At 55.5% G+C, this 14,820-nt stretch overlaps 1 protein-coding gene across 1 annotated transcript; it reads left to right on the forward strand.

Moving 5' to 3' along the window:
• Positions 1-826: 826 nt before the first annotated feature.
• Positions 827-3,327, forward strand: SURF6 (surfeit 6). The gene is made up of 5 exons (XM_058672937.1): positions 827-976; positions 1,085-1,225; positions 2,116-2,204; positions 2,571-2,774; positions 2,848-3,327. The coding sequence occupies exons 1-5, from the start codon at positions 883-885 to the stop codon at positions 3,325-3,327; spliced, it is 1,008 nt and encodes a 335-aa protein (XP_058528920.1). The 5' UTR covers positions 827-882.
• The last annotated feature ends 11,493 nt before the right edge of the window (positions 3,328-14,820 follow it).

Consider the following 14,820-nt stretch of genomic DNA (forward strand, 5'->3'; position numbering starts at 1 on the left):
GCCACGTGTGCAGCTGAGCCAGGCAGAACTGCAGGTCCGGAGCCCAGGTGCCCTGTCCTGGCTGTGACCAGCTGGGAGGGGCAGCGGTACCCAGAGCCAGCAGGCTGGGATGAGTAGGTCAGGCGCCTGGACCTGGTGACCACAGTCCGGGCCGGGGTGCCTCAGCCCAGCCCATCTCCACAGCATGAAGGACGCTGTGACCCTGAGGGATGGTCGAGGGGACTGGCCAGGCCTCCACCCGAACAGTCCTGCTGAGAAGACCGGGGGCAGTGGGGACACTCGTGTCGGATCTAAGTGGGGTCAGGGTTGGCACTGGGCACCGCCCTGGCTACCAACTGATGCATCCCATATAGACACTGGTTCAAGTCCTGGCTGCTCCACTTCCCATCCAGCTCCCTGCTTGTGGCCTGGGGAAGCAGCAGAGGATGGCCAGAGCCTTGGGACCCAGGTGGGAGACCCGGATCGGCTCAGCTCTGGTCACTGCAGCCACTTGGGGGAGTGAAGCCGCTGATGGGAAAGTCCGTTTCTCCTCAGCAAACCTGCTTTCCTAGCTTAAAAAAAATAAACTTTCAAATACAAACATTTTGAACAGACGTTGTGTTGCAGCTGGGACGCGCCCCGGGGCTTCTAGCTTTGCTGCCGGACGGGGAGACCCAGGTGGCGGTGACCACCTGGTGGCCGGATGGGGTGTCCAGGCATTTGGCGCGTGAGGCGGAGCACGAATCACCGCGGCCGCCCCGCGAGTCCGGAAGGGCGCTTGCCCCGACGGCCCACAATGCCCCGCGCGCGCGTGAGCGCCTCTTCCGGCGGCGGCTGGTGACGCGGGCGGAGGGCGGGACTTCGGGGTGCGGGCTGGCAGGCTGCAGTCGGGGTGCTGCTGCCATGGCCTCTCTGCTCGCCAAGGACGCCTACCTACAGGGACTGGCCAAGAAGATTTGCGCGCAGCCGGGCCCCGAGCCGCGGGAGCGCAAGTGGGGTGAGCTGGGCAGGCGGACCCGCTCCGGACGCGCCGCGCCCCGAAACCCACCCAGCGCTCCTCATGGCGGGGTCCCTGACCGCTGGCTCGGGTGGTTTTGTGTTTCAGCGGGGAAACCCCAAGGCTCAGAAGCCGCCAGGCCGCCCAAAAAGAGGAGGAAGAAGTCGGCCAAGAAGTCGCGGGAGCCTCAGGGGAAGGCCCCAGGGAAGCGAGCCCCCGAGGCCGGGGTGCGGGAGCCAGCGGCCGCGGGTGAGGGGGCACAGGCCGGGGTGCGGGGTGCCCGGAGCCAGGGTGCGTGGTGCGTGGAGTCGGGGTAGGGGTGTGCGGTGCCCGGAGCCTGGGTAGGGGTGCGTGGTGCCTGGAGGCGGGGTGGGGGTGCGGGATGCCCGGATTCGGGGTGGGGGTGCGTGGTGCCTGGAGGCGGGGTGCCTGAAGTCGGGGTAGGGGTGTGCGGTGCCCGGAGCCGGGGTGGGGGTGCGTGGTGCCTGGAGGCGGGGTGCCTGGAGTCGGGGTAGGGGTGCGTGGTGCATGGAGTCGGGGTAGGGGTGTGCGGTGCCCGGAGCCGGGGTGGGGGTGCGTGGTGCCTGGAGGCGGGGTGCCTGGAGTCGGGGTAGGGGTGCGTGGTGCCTGGAGGCGGGGTGGGGGTGTGCGGTGCCCGGAGCCGGGGTGGGGGTGCGTGGTGCCTGGAGGCGGGGTGCCTGGAGTCGGGGTAGGGGTGTGCGGTGCCCGGATTCGGGGTGGGGGTGCGTGGTGCCTGGAGGCGGGGTGCCTGGAGTCGGGGTGGGGGTGCCCGGAGCCTGGGTCCGGGGGCCAATGGCGGCCTCGGGTGAGGGGGTGCGGGGCCGAGGAGCTGGGCAAGGCACGGGCTCTGGGTGTAGCTTCTGCTCGGCGTGGCAAAGGCAGGTGCCGTCCCCCAGTGGCCCAAGGAGGTCCGAGGGCTGGGGTCAGCGGCAGGATGCTGGATGGGATGTGGAGCAGGCGCACTCCACCTGCTGGCCCTGCAGGACAGTCAGCCATGGGACGCGGTGGAATGGCCTGGAGCTGCCCTGCTGAGTCCTCAGTGGCCTGGGCACCCGCCCTGGGGCAGGGGGCAGGGGGCGTCTCAGGTCGCAGCCTCTCAGCCCCGTCCCTTCTCACAGTTGGCCCGGCCACACCGTCTGACTCCGTCTTTGCCCTGGACGTCCTGCGAGAGCGGCTGCATGAGAAGATCCGGGAGGCGCGGGGCCAGGTGGGCCGGGGGAGCTGGCCAGGTGCTGGGCGGGTCTGCCCTTGCCCCTCACCTTCCCGGCCGGTCTGGTGCAGCCCTCTGCTTGGCGCTGGGACTGGAAGGCTGTGAGGAGAGTGGGAGCCGGGGTGCAGTGGTCGGCAAGGACTCGTAGCACCCACACCGCATGGGAGTGGGAGCCTGTTCACCTGTGAAGGAGGGATGGCCTGTGAGCCGTGCCTGCAGCACCTGCCACCTGGCGATGGCGTGCCATCCTGGTGGCCCTCACGCCGGGCAGTACTGGCTCGGCCTCTGGTGCCCTGCCCACGCGGCTCCTTGGGCGCCCTCTGGCCAGGGCGACCCTGACGGCGGACTCCGCCCTGCACCTAGGGGGCTGCCGCAGACCTGTCACCTGCCGCCTTGGAGAAGCGGAGACGCAGGCAGCAGGAGCGGGCGCGCAGGAAGAGGAAACGCGAGGAATTGCGTGTGCGGGAGAAGGCCGCCAAGGCCGGGGAGGCTGAGGCTGCTGCCACGCCGACCCCCGAAGCCCCCTGCAAGCAGCCCCCGGAGCCGGCAGGGCTGATCTTCAACAAGGTGAGGGGCGTGGGGCCCTGAGGGCCCGAGGTGCCAGGGAGGGAGCGTGGGCACTGACGCCGGCCCCCCGCAGGTGGAGGTGAGTGAGGAGGAGCCGGTGAGCAGGGCCCAGCGCCGGCGCGAGAAGCAGCAGCGGGTCAAGGGGAACCTCACGCCCCTCACGGGCAGAAACTACCGGCAGCTGCTGGAGCGCCTGCGCGCACGCCAGGACCGGCTGGAGACGCTGCGGGAGCAGGACGCGGGCAAGGCGCAGGAGCTCCAGGCCAAGATGCAGTGGACCAACCTGCTGTACAAGGCCGAGGGCGTGAGGATCCGCGACGACGAGGGCCGGCTGCAGGAGGCCCTGAAGCGCAAGGAGCAGCGGCGGGCGCAGCGGCAGCGGCGCTGGGAGAAGCGGGCGGCGCACGTGGTGGAGAAGATGCAGCAGCGCCAGGACAAGCGGCGGCAGAACCTGCGCAGGAAGAAGGCCGCCCGCGCCGAGCGGCGCCTGCACAAGGCCCGCAAGAAAGGCCGCATCCTGCCCCAGGACCTGGAGCGGGCCGGCCTGGCCTGAGCCGCCTGTGCTTCCAGGGTGTGGGGTGATGCTGGGGCTGGGGCGCCCAGTATGGGCACACAGCCCCCGGGAAGACGGATGTTCACTACCCCCTAGTGGAAATCTCCCTGAAGACAGATGAGAGCCCAGAGGTGGGACTGCGGGGGTCCCCCAGGTGGGGCTCTTCCTGAGCGACACACACAGGCTGGCACACCCAGCACTTCCTTTTTCCATTGTAGTCGGGGTCTATGGTGGGCAGCGGCGTCCCAGCCCCCCGATGTCCAACAGCGATCCCCCTGGGCAACACCCAGCTGGGGGCCATGGATGGTGAGCTGACACGCCTTGCCATCTCCTGGAGCCCGGTGGGGGTCAGGGAGACGGCTGCGGGTTGTGTTCAGTGCCTGCTCCCTTCCCAAGCAGCCCCCCAATGCCGGCATTCATCTGCTCTGGGGCCCCACCACGTCCTGCGTGTGCTTGGGACCCCGGACAGCGGGACTGAAATGCCTTATAGAGTTATATTTTGAGTGAATGGGCTGGTGGAAGTTAGAATAACTGGGGCTAGGGTTGGCATGGCTTAGCGGGGAAGGTGCCCACCCGTGGTGCCCACCCCATTGGGCCCCCATTTGTGTTCTGGCTGCTGCGTTTCGGGTCCATCTCCCTGCTGGAGGCCGTGGACAAGCAACAGGAGATACCCGCGGATGTGGCCCTCACTGCCCACGTGGGAAACCCGGATGAAACTCCTGACCGTGGTTGCAGCCATCTGGAAAATGAATTTTGTGACTTTTAAAAATAAATCTTTAAGAAAACAAAAGTGACGGAATTGTGATTTTTCTAGGCCTGGGGAGAGAGACAGATTGGGAGATACCCACAGCGCCTCAGGGTTCCCTCTGGGCGCTCCCGAAAGTGGCTTTGGTCGAGTTGCAGAAGCCGAGAGGAGTTGCCTCTTGCTGCCTGCCTCTGGGCCTGCCCTGTCCTTGAGCTGAGGCCATGGTCTTGGGGGGCCCAAGGCCCTTTCCCTGCACCCCGTCTTTCAGCGTTCCCCACAGTCCTCTGGGACACCTCCCTCTGCATGTTTCCTGAAAGTGGGAGAAGGTTCTCGAGGAATTCCGCAGGAGACGTGCACACACCCTCCGGCCTGGGAGTGAGTGCCTCGCTGTGGCAGGTGGTCAGGTCTCGGCCCCGGCCAGGGTGGGAGTCCAGAGCCGCAGAGGAAGGCTGGCCAACAGCCGACAGGACAAGGCTGAGGGAAGGCCAGGCCTCGGTGCCTTGCAGGCAGGTCGCTGACTATCCCTTGGATGACTTGTGCCTGCTGGAGAGTTCGTTTCACCTTAGCACTTGAGAAGATGAACTTGAAGTAGGGAAACATGTTTATAAAAACTGAGCGTGGCTGCCACTGGTGCAGCGTGTGAAGCCGGCTGCCTGCGCTGTGGACAGCCATGTGAGCGCCAGCTCAGGCTCCATGTAGGGCCCCCCCACTGGGCCTGGAAAGAGCAGTCCTGAGGAGGCTGTGGGGGACTGGGAGATGCAGGGAGCGCCAGGCTCCTGGCTGTGGCCTAACCCAGCTCCAGCCGACCACCACAGCCATCTGGAGAGTGAACCAGCAGGTGGAAGATCTATCTTTCTTAACTTCCTTCCAAAAGAAATGATTTTTTAGATGGTGAGCAAAAGTAGAGGAGCTGTTTTAAGTCCAAAGGAGTGGCAGTTGCGTAGCAACCAGAAGACGCGAGTGGCAGTCGAGGCCCAGGAGCTCCAGCAGCTACCTCGCTGGGCGGCACACAGGTGGCCCAGTTGCACACAGAAGCATCCTGTTGGCGCAGGTACAGTGTGGAAGGTTGGACTTGGGGAGTGTTCCAGGCTGCTCGCACAGCCGGGGCGGAGAGAAGGGTCCAGTTCAACACAGTGCTAGAATGCCTGTGTGTGTGATGTAGTGGACACAACAGCTGCTTCCCCACTGGGGGCAAGTAGCAGTGTCAGGAACCCCCTGTGGCCTCCCAGCACAGGTGGGTCCAGCGCCCTGCACCCTGCCAGGACTGGCATGAGCGTGGCCAGACGAGGGTGTGTTGTGTGCTCACCGACCCGTGCTAGAGGCTGGGCCCAGGGTGGCAGCTGGCCCTGACCTGTCTGGCTGTAGCAGTTGGCTCCAAGGTCTGCAGCAAGAAGAGAAAGACAGATGGCAGCTCCACTGTGTGGCTGGCTGGGCTTGCTCCTGGGTAAGTGCCAGTGTGGCCTGTGCAGTGTGGTAGAACCAGGGGCCGCGGATGGACAGTCGAGGCAGAGCTGACCCAGGCAGGCCCTGGGTGTCCAGTAGTGTGCAGAGGGCAGGCTGCGTACCCCGACCCCAGCCGTCAGGGTCAGAACCTGTCCCCACCTGTTGTAGGTGGCCAACCTGTGTCTGACTGGGCTTCTTTCTGGAATGTCTTTTGCTGGGGCCTTCAGTCTGGGGCGAGTGGTCCCCTGCAGCACTGTGATGTTGCGACACCATCCTCCGGCTTGCACTGCCGGGGCCCTGTGCAGGCGGGCCATCCTCCTGGGTTCCTCTTGGTGCCCCAGGGCTGTGGCTTGTGCCTCCCTGGCTTTCCTTAGGGCTCTGATCTGCCGCTCACCTTGTCTGGTGGGTTTTCCATGTCTACCAGTTCATTCTGAAATGCGAGCTGCTTCTCACGGGCCTGTCCATGCTCACAGCCTTCCTGAGTGGACAGTACTCAGCAGGCAGATGCCCTTGACGGGCTGAGAGGGTGACACCCCTACTCCCCTTCTAAGTGGGAAATGGGGCCAGCACAGTGGCTCAACTGGCTAATCCTCTGCCTGCAAACACCAGTATCCCATGTGAGCGCCTGTTTGTGTCCTGGCTGCTCCACTTCCCATCCAGCTTCCTGCTTGTGGCCTGAGACAACAATGGAGAACGGCCCAAAGCCTTGGGACCCTGCACCCACATGGGAGACCCGGAAGGAGCTCCTGGTTCCTGGCATCGGGTCAACTCAACTGCGGTCGTTGTGGCAATCTCGAGGAGTGAACCAGTGGACAGAAGAGCTTTCTCTCTGTTTCTCCTCCTTCTATAAATCTGCCTTTCCAAGCGGCTGGGAGTGAGGACAGGGAGTCCTTTGACTCCGGCCTGCCCTGGACTCCACTTCCTCTTTGGAAGTAGTTACCTGGCCAGGGGCAAAGCCAAGTCGGAGGGAGGGGTACTGTGTGCCTGAGCTTGGTGAAGGTGTGGCCTGTCAGCGCCCCGAGCAGGTGACTGCTCACTGCAACAGACAGCTGAGTGGCTTTCCAATAAATATAAATAAATCTTAATAAAATAGATTTAGCACCAAACTCATCAAACCATATAATTCAGCCTTGCCCAGGGCAGTGTGCTCGAGCACCCCTACCAGCTTGCAGTGGGGCAAAAGTACCAACACACATGGTTGTGTCCTGCCTGCTCCTGTGCGGCAGGTCTCTCTGTGGTCTTGTGGCTTATCCCCGCCCCCCAGGTACCAGGAGGGACAAAGTGGGAGAGAGTGGACAGAGAGGAGGAGAGAAGTGGGAGAGAGGGGGTGGAGAGGGGGCAGAGAGGAGGAGAGTGGGCAGAGGGGGAGAGAAGGGGGGCAGAGAGGAGGGGAGAGTGGGAGAGAGGTGTTTCCCCATTTACACACGTGTGGGTTCACGGGGACGCCCCTCCCAGTCCCCTGGCTGCTGGTGAGTCTGGGAAGGAGTGGTCACTAGACGCCACCGTCCAGTCCCAGTGGGGGAGTGAGTACAACCTGGGACAGGTCGGCAGACTATTACATGGGGCAGCCAGACGGGGGCGGTATGGCTTCAGGTTCATGAGTCAGCTTGCTCCCTGCCCGGCCCATTTCTGACTGCTGGTTTTTTAAGTCACTGGCAGGAGATGATTAGTTTATTTCTTTTCTTTTTTTTTTTTTTTGGAATTTTTTTTTTTATTAAATAAAGCAAACATTTATTAAATTGTGATAAAAACATTCCATCAAATTACAAAACCTGAGTAAGAAAAACAAACGGCACATGCTTAACTGTAGTTGACATTCAAATAAAATTTGCATTCCCAAAATATTATACAGTAATTAGAAAATACCAGCCAAAGTAATATTAGGATACTTTTACGTGCGGTCTCAACAAATTTGAACAGAAGCAAATTTTAACAAAGGTAAATTTTACAGTGAAACATAGCAGTAGATTAAGGATCTTAACATGTTTATTTTACTGCTATTTGACACTATGATACAAAAATAAGAGGATTTACTTAACATTTTTAATAAATATCTCATGGGCTGTTGAGTGCCTTACTGGTGAAAAGATTTAACTGCCTAATCTCATCAATCCATTTTGTACATTTAGTAAGCATCAACTCTGCCCTACATAACTCTTAATGCAATTCACAGCACACAAATGGTTATCATATTAAATACATAATCAACTCGGACTTCTCAACAACGAGGAAATTAGTAAACCATCAAATGGACTGCTTACCATACACTTTCTTCATAACTAAATAACATACAAAAAAATCAAAATAATATTTGTCATCACTCTAAACTATTGCCAGCAACTGACGGAAACTGCCAATTTGCCATATTCATGTTCACAACATGCTAAATATACTCTGCTGTTACTTCATCCATGGAATGCCTACATGCCTAGAACAGAGAATTTTCACCATCTCTTGCCGTGGGACCTGACTTGCAGCAATCTATATTTAGATCAGAACTAATTATAAAGAAGTACAATAATTTTAACAGTAACATCAACCATCTTTTCAATGATTCCCATCTCTAACACTGCATATGCACTTTTACACATACTGATTAAACTGAATGCACAGCTCTTTCAGCTAACTATAAATTACAGCATTTTACAAGGAAAATGACTGACTAATGCAAATTTAACACATCAATCACAGCATGAATAACAGCAGCAGCAACGTCAACGACAAATTGTGACACCTTGATTAAGTAATGTGTCACTGAGTAGGCAGCACATGCTTAACTAAAAGGAAACACAGAAGTCTCTTAGGAACTATGTTTCTATCACATACTCCATGGGCACTTGACGAACTCCACCTTTCCATGTTGGCTTCCTTATATGAGAGAGAATATATGGTATTTATTCTTTTGTGATTGACTCATTTCGCTGAGCATAATAGTTTCTAGTTGGGACCACCTGGTTTTGAATAGAATAATATTGTTCTTCTTGACAGCTGAATAATATTCCATTGAGTAGATGTACCACAGTTTTTTTAACCATTCTTCCTTAGACGCACATCTGGTTTGTTTCCATGACGTTGCTATTGTGGATTGTGCTGCTGTGAATATAGGATTACAGATCCCCTTCTTGTATGCAGATTTTACTTCTGTTGGGTATATTCCTAAGAGTGGGATTGCTGGGTCATATGGCAGGTTTATTTGCAATTTTCCAAGCACTCTCCATATGGATTTCCACAATGATTGTACTAGCCTACACTCCCACCAGCAGTGAGGGAGGGTACCTTTTTCCCCACATCCACGCCAGCATGTGTTGTTTTTCGAATTCTGAATGTAGGCCAGTCTCACAGGAGTTAGGTGGTACCTCAAGGTGGTTTTCATTTGTATCTCTCTGATGGCTAGAGAGCCTGAGCATCTTTTCATATGTTTATTAGCCATTTGAATCTGTTCTTTTGAGAAACGTCTGTTCATTTCCTTTGCCCATTTTGCTACAGGGTTTATTTTTTCACTATCCTTGGGGATTGGCTTATTTCTAAACTCCAGCTCTAGTCCTTTGGTCTGTTTGTCTAACTTGATGGCAAACCAAACTGTTTTGTGTACTGTCGCTTTGTATTAAGTTTAAAAAGAGGAAATGCTAGTTCTCCAACTTTGTTTATCAAAATTGATTTTGCTATTGAGGGCCCCTGGCAAGTTCATCTAATTTGGGGGTCAAACTTCTGCTAGGAGTAGGGGTGAGAGCCCTCACACGGGGGGCTCAGCGGCACAGTTCTCCGTGTGACGGTGGACAGGCTCGAGGCAACCTGGAGGGGGGGTCTTGTTCCCTTCCCCAAAGACACGTGTGCAAGTGTCTGCGCCCCGTGCCTTACCGACAACGCCACGTTAAAGTCCCAGCCCCCGGATCCCCCCTTGCTGCTGACGGCACACCGTGCGAGGCTGCAGGCTGCCCGTCCGTGGGGCCCTGTCACCCTCATCCCAGCCCTAGCCAGGGGGCAGTGAACCAGGAAGGGCAGTGGGCTGCCTGCCTCTGTTTCTCTGCCACGCACATACACAGGTTTCCTTTTTTAAGAGAATTGCCAGAGAGCTATAAAACATGACGTGATTAATGAATAAAAAGGAACCAAAGAAAATAAACAAAAAAACCCCAAAACAATAACAAAAAACATAATGTGGTTAAAGAATGGAAGAAATGGTGAAACCAAAGGTAAAAGGTTTCAAGCCAAGCTTTTTTTTTTTTTTTGCGAGCCGGGGAGGGGGCTGTGTTGGGGTGGATTGGGTCAATCTGGCCTCCATGTTGGACTGCTTTTTTTTTTTTTTTTGTCTTTATTTGTTTATTTTTATTTGACAGGAAGATTCACAGAGAGAAGGAAAGACAGAAGCATCTTCCATCCACAGGTTCACTCCCCAGATGTCCACAACAGCTGGAGCTGAGCTGATCCGAAGCCGGAAGCCAGGAGCTTCTTCCGGGTCTCCCACCCAGACAAGGGGACCAAAGTGGGTTCAGGGGTCCAAGCCCTTGGGCCGTCCCCTGCTGCTTTCCCAGGCCATAAGCAGGGAGCTGGATGGGAAGTGGGGTAACCGACACGAACTGGTGCTGGTGTGGGATGCTGCTGGTGCCGCAGGTGCAGGGTTAGCTTGCCTGCTACTGTGCCGGGCCCCTGGAGTGCTGGCTTGAGTCCCGGCTGCTCCACTTGGGATCCAGCTCCCTGCTGGTGCGTCTGGGAGAGCAGCAGAGGACGGCTCGGGTGTTGGGGTCCTTACCACGGCTGTGACGATCGGGGAGCAGTTCTGGGATCTTCAGTCTGGGCAAGCACCACCTGTTGTGGTCGTTTGGCGAAGGAATCAGAAGGTAGAAGACCTATCTCTCTCCTTTTGCCTTTCAAATAAATAATTGTTTAAGGTTTATGTATTTTTTTTAATTTTTAAGTTTTCATGGTTTAGTTCCTTAGACTCAAGGGGTTCCCTTCTCCCCCCACTGTTTTCCCCTATAGTGTGACAATAGTTTAGTCCTTCCACAACACTCGCACGTCCATTATTTTATTAATTTAGTATATCCTGACATTGTAGGTATACAGAAAGGTATAAACTCCAACATTCTTGTTTAACTTGTTAACAACTCCTTTTATTTTATTTTTAAAGATTATTACATTTGTACATAATTATGATTTTTACATAATTGATCAGGGTGCCAAGGGTTAAGGGCTACAGGAAGATGGGTAACACCATTATTTCCACATTTTTTTTTCTTCCTGTATCTGGGGGAAGTGGCGACATAAGGGGAGAAGCCACACCCAGCCTCTCAAATGCCTCCACACCCTAGGATGGACGACAGCCACCCAGTGCCATCCCAGGGTCCCCATTGTGGGGCACACTCTGAGGGCACTGTTCAAGAGGTTTCGATAGTTCAACAGTTCTGAATTACTGCCTGCCGGAGTGCAGCTCCAGCCAAGAGTTCATTGCTCGGGAAGGGTGCGTGGAGTCGGCGATAAAGAAAGACACAGACACTGACACTTGGTGCATTCTCACCACAGCCCAAGAAAAAGCTGTCCTTTTTATTTACTCAAAACCTCACAAGCTTCTGCACAAGCAACTAATTGTTCAATTTTTTTACTTCAAGACTAAGGGGGCATGTACAGACATTCGGTCACTCTGTCCACACTTCAAGGCTAAGCAGGTGTCCCCAGAGATAATTCTTTAAAACACTGTATTCATATTCTTCAAAGCAAGCCATTATTCATTCTTTAACAGTAGCCATGGAGCAGCAGCCAGGACTCCAAGGCCAAGGCACATACGATTACCTGCTAATCAGTAGTACATTCCTACCACATTTCTATTTCTACATCTTGCCCATTATTCGATGGGAAAATAGTTTACAAGGGAAAAAATATAATTCTAAAAACAAAAATTACCAATATTAAATCCCTCTACAACTATAGACCCTGCAACTCCATAAACAACAAAACAATAATCAAAAGCACTCTTCTTTAATAAAAGCATCCTTAATTCCTCTAGCTAAAAATTATAGAAGCAGTTAAAACAGCTACATTTTCTATGCTCCAAAAAATTGCAAAAACAGGCTAGCCTATAAAATAACAATAACTATACTTATTGCCATAGCAATTTCAGCTCTCACTCCCATCACTTGCATTCCCGTGGGTCCACTGGGTGCTACCTGACTGGCCAGGCCCTGGAAAGGAGGCAGATCCGCCTCACCTGTGACCTCCTGTCTTCCTGCTGCCTCCTGGCCTTGAACCAGTCATTATTTTAGAGCAGGGCACTCGTGCAGTGCTCCCAACAACTGCCGATCTTGCCACTCCAAGCGCGATGAAATCTCTCCAGAATCCACTGGTTCATGTAGCCCACTTTTAAGTCTCCGATTGCCCAGATGGTCACTGTCAACACGTGGTTGGGGTGGTGTGGGACTCAGGGGCAAAGGGGTCACTAAGTCGACAAAATGGCGACTAACAGTCAAGGTCACCGGGTTCCACGTGGTGAGCAAGATGGCGGCCAAGGACAGAGCCCTGGGCGTGAGCCAGGGCAGGGTCAGGTTGTTTCCAAGAAAGGCTGATTGGCCAGGGCCGTTTTGCTCACCTGCCCCTGGCCCGTGGGAGATGGCTCCTGCAGTCCTGCTCCTAGTAATTGGCTCCTAGTTCTCCCCTCCTGGAATTGCTGGGATTCCTGGCCTGAGGTTATTCGTCTGTACCTCCCAAATAAATAAATCGGAACTGCTTAGACAGAACCCCTGTCTGTCTGTCTCTCGCGTGCCGGAGGCTGGGTGGCGGGCAGCAGGCGCACCCCTCCCGGCAATGGGGTACTACAGGAATCTGTGGGGGAGACCCCGCAGGCTAGTTGATTAGTTCATTCTGTCCCCCATCTGCTGTCATGGTCGCAGGTGTCCTCTGCAGGCTCCGGTGAACTGCCACATCCTCCATGTGCATTTGGTTGTGCCGTGGCACTGCTCCATCTAAGCCACTGAGGAGGCCCAGTCTGGCATGGCCTGTCTCACCTCCGCGTTTGCCAGTGGGTGCTGTGGCCTGGCCCGGCCCAGCCCACCTCCAGTTCCAGCTCACACTGGTGGGGGCTACATCCTAGCCCGGCCCAGCCAGCCCCCAGCCTGAGCCAGCCTGACCCACGCTCTATTCTGGTGCTAAGATTCACCAGCAGGTGATATGAACTGGTCCAGCCTGATTTTGCCCCTGACCTGTGCCAAGTGCATGCCGATGGGTACCATTACCTGGCCTGGTCTGGGCTGTTTCCTGTCACTGTTCTTGTGCTCACCTGCCGGAACTGTGTTCCAACACAGAGTAGTTGCTAAGCTCCTCCATCAGAACCTCTCCCAATGCCAGATCTTATGCACACTGGTGGGTCCACGGGCCAGCCCTACTTAGTCCATCTTTTGTCCTAGCAGGAACAGTGGCCTATCCTGACTGACCGTCAACACATTCCAGTTCTTACTTTGGTTGTTTCAGCCCAGCCAAGCCTGGTCCACACCCAGACACAGCTCACATATGGCTCGGCAAGGGCAGAGACCTAACCCAGCCTGTCCTACACCTGCCCTGGTTCTCACGACCATCAGTGGATACAACTCCAACATTCTTTTAAAAGATTTATTTGGGCCTGGTGCAGCAGTCTAGCAGCTAAAGTCCTCGCCTTGCACACAACAGGATCCCATATGAACGTCGGTTCTAATCCCGGCAGCTCTGCTTCCCATCTAGCTTCCTGCTTGTGGCCTGGGAAAGCAGTTGAGGATGGCCCAGAGCCTTGGGACCCTGCACCTGCATGGGAGAGCTGGAAGAGGCTCTGGGCTCCTGGCTTCGGATCGGCTCAGCTCCAGCCGTTGTGACTGCTTGGGAAGTGAACCATTGAACAGAAGATCTTCCTCTCCGTCTCTCCTCCTCTCTGTATATCTGACTTTGCAATAAAAATAAATAAATCTTAAAAAAAAGATTTATCCCTAGGTGAGGGTTAAATGGGTTTTTTCTAGAAAGAGTGTGTTGCTCAGCCATGCGAACCAGGTGAGATGGGAGTTCAGACCTCTCAATTTTGTAAACAGTATTAAAAAGAAAAAGTTAAAGAAATTTACTTTGATTTTGTTTGAAAGGGAGAGTTACAAAGAAAGAAGAAGAGAAATCTTCCATCAACTGATTTACTCCCCAAGTGGCCACCGTGGTTGAAGTTGAGCCAGTCTGAAACCAGGAGCCAGGGCCTCTTCCTGGTCTCCCACGTGGGTGCAGGGTCCCAAGAGCTTGGGCCGTCGTTCAGTGCTTTCCCAGGCCACAAGCAGAGAGCTGGATGGATGTGAAGCAGCCAGAGACCAAACAATTTTGAGGAGGGAAATGGGAGGACCTTTTTGGGTCAGGCACATGTGTTCAGCCACGTGGGAGACCTGAACTGGGTTAGTTAGCATAGACCGCTGCTGACCACTGCTCACCAGTACACAGGAAATCTAGGGCTTGAGGCCTCTCTGGCAGGGCTAGACCACGGTACTCACCAGTGAGTGTCAGAACAAGGGATGGGTCATGTTAGACTGCGCCATGACACTGAGCAGCACACATGAGAATCAGGTCTGGGGGCAGAGTCTGTGGGACATATGTGGGCTCACCCCAATGGGTCTGCAACATCTACTGGTTTGCTCAAGAGCTGAGGGTGGTGACCGGCCAAACTGGGCATGATGATGGAACTCACCTACACTCACTGGAGCTGGGTTTGGAAACAGGCTGTGTTGGTCTACACTGTAGCACCTGCAGGCCCACCCAAGAACTAGGTGTGGGATGTGCAGGCGGGGCAGGGGTAGGCTGTAGCACCCACCAGTGAGAGTTGGGGTTGAGGGTGGGCTGGGCCAGGCCAGGACACACAGGCTGCAGCATCTGAGGGCAAGGCCAGCCAAGAGGGGAGGTGGGTAATGCTGGGCTGGGTCAGAGCAACTACTGGCATGCTCAAGATCTGTAGCTGGGAGTGGGGTCTAAGGTGATGCCCCGGCTGGGCAGTGGTTCTCACTGGTGAGTGTGAGAGCCAAGATGGGGGGCAGAAACCTGGGTTGGATATGATTGTAGCATTCCTCAGCATAGGTGTGAACTGGGTCTAGGGTGTACCGGTCTGGGCTAGGCTCCAGCACCTTCTGAACCTTGTGAGAGCTGGATCTGGGGGTGGGTCATGTAGGGCTGGGCTGCAGCATGCACCAGTAAGAGCCAGATGGGTGCAGATTAGTTGGGCAAAGCCACTGTATCTGCTAGTGGATGTTGGGAGAGAGAAGGGCCAAGTCAGGTTGGGCTGCAGCACCCACGATCACATGTAAGACCTGGGGGTGGGGGGTGGG

This window comes from Ochotona princeps, chromosome 14 (genome assembly GCF_030435755.1).
Source record: "Ochotona princeps isolate mOchPri1 chromosome 14, mOchPri1.hap1, whole genome shotgun sequence".
NCBI lineage: Eukaryota > Metazoa > Chordata > Mammalia > Lagomorpha > Ochotonidae > Ochotona > Ochotona princeps.

Coding starts and splice junctions, on each gene's coding strand:
- SURF6 (XM_058672937.1), top strand. CDS start 883: ATGGCCTCTCTGCTCGCCAAGGACGCCTACCTACAGGGACTGGCCAAG. Junction 1,226..2,115: donor GCGGGAGCCAGCGGCCGCGG/GTGAGGGGGCAC, acceptor CCCTTCTCACAG/TTGGCCCGGCCACACCGTCT. Junction 2,205..2,570: donor TCCGGGAGGCGCGGGGCCAG/GTGGGCCGGGGG, acceptor CCCTGCACCTAG/GGGGCTGCCGCAGACCTGTC.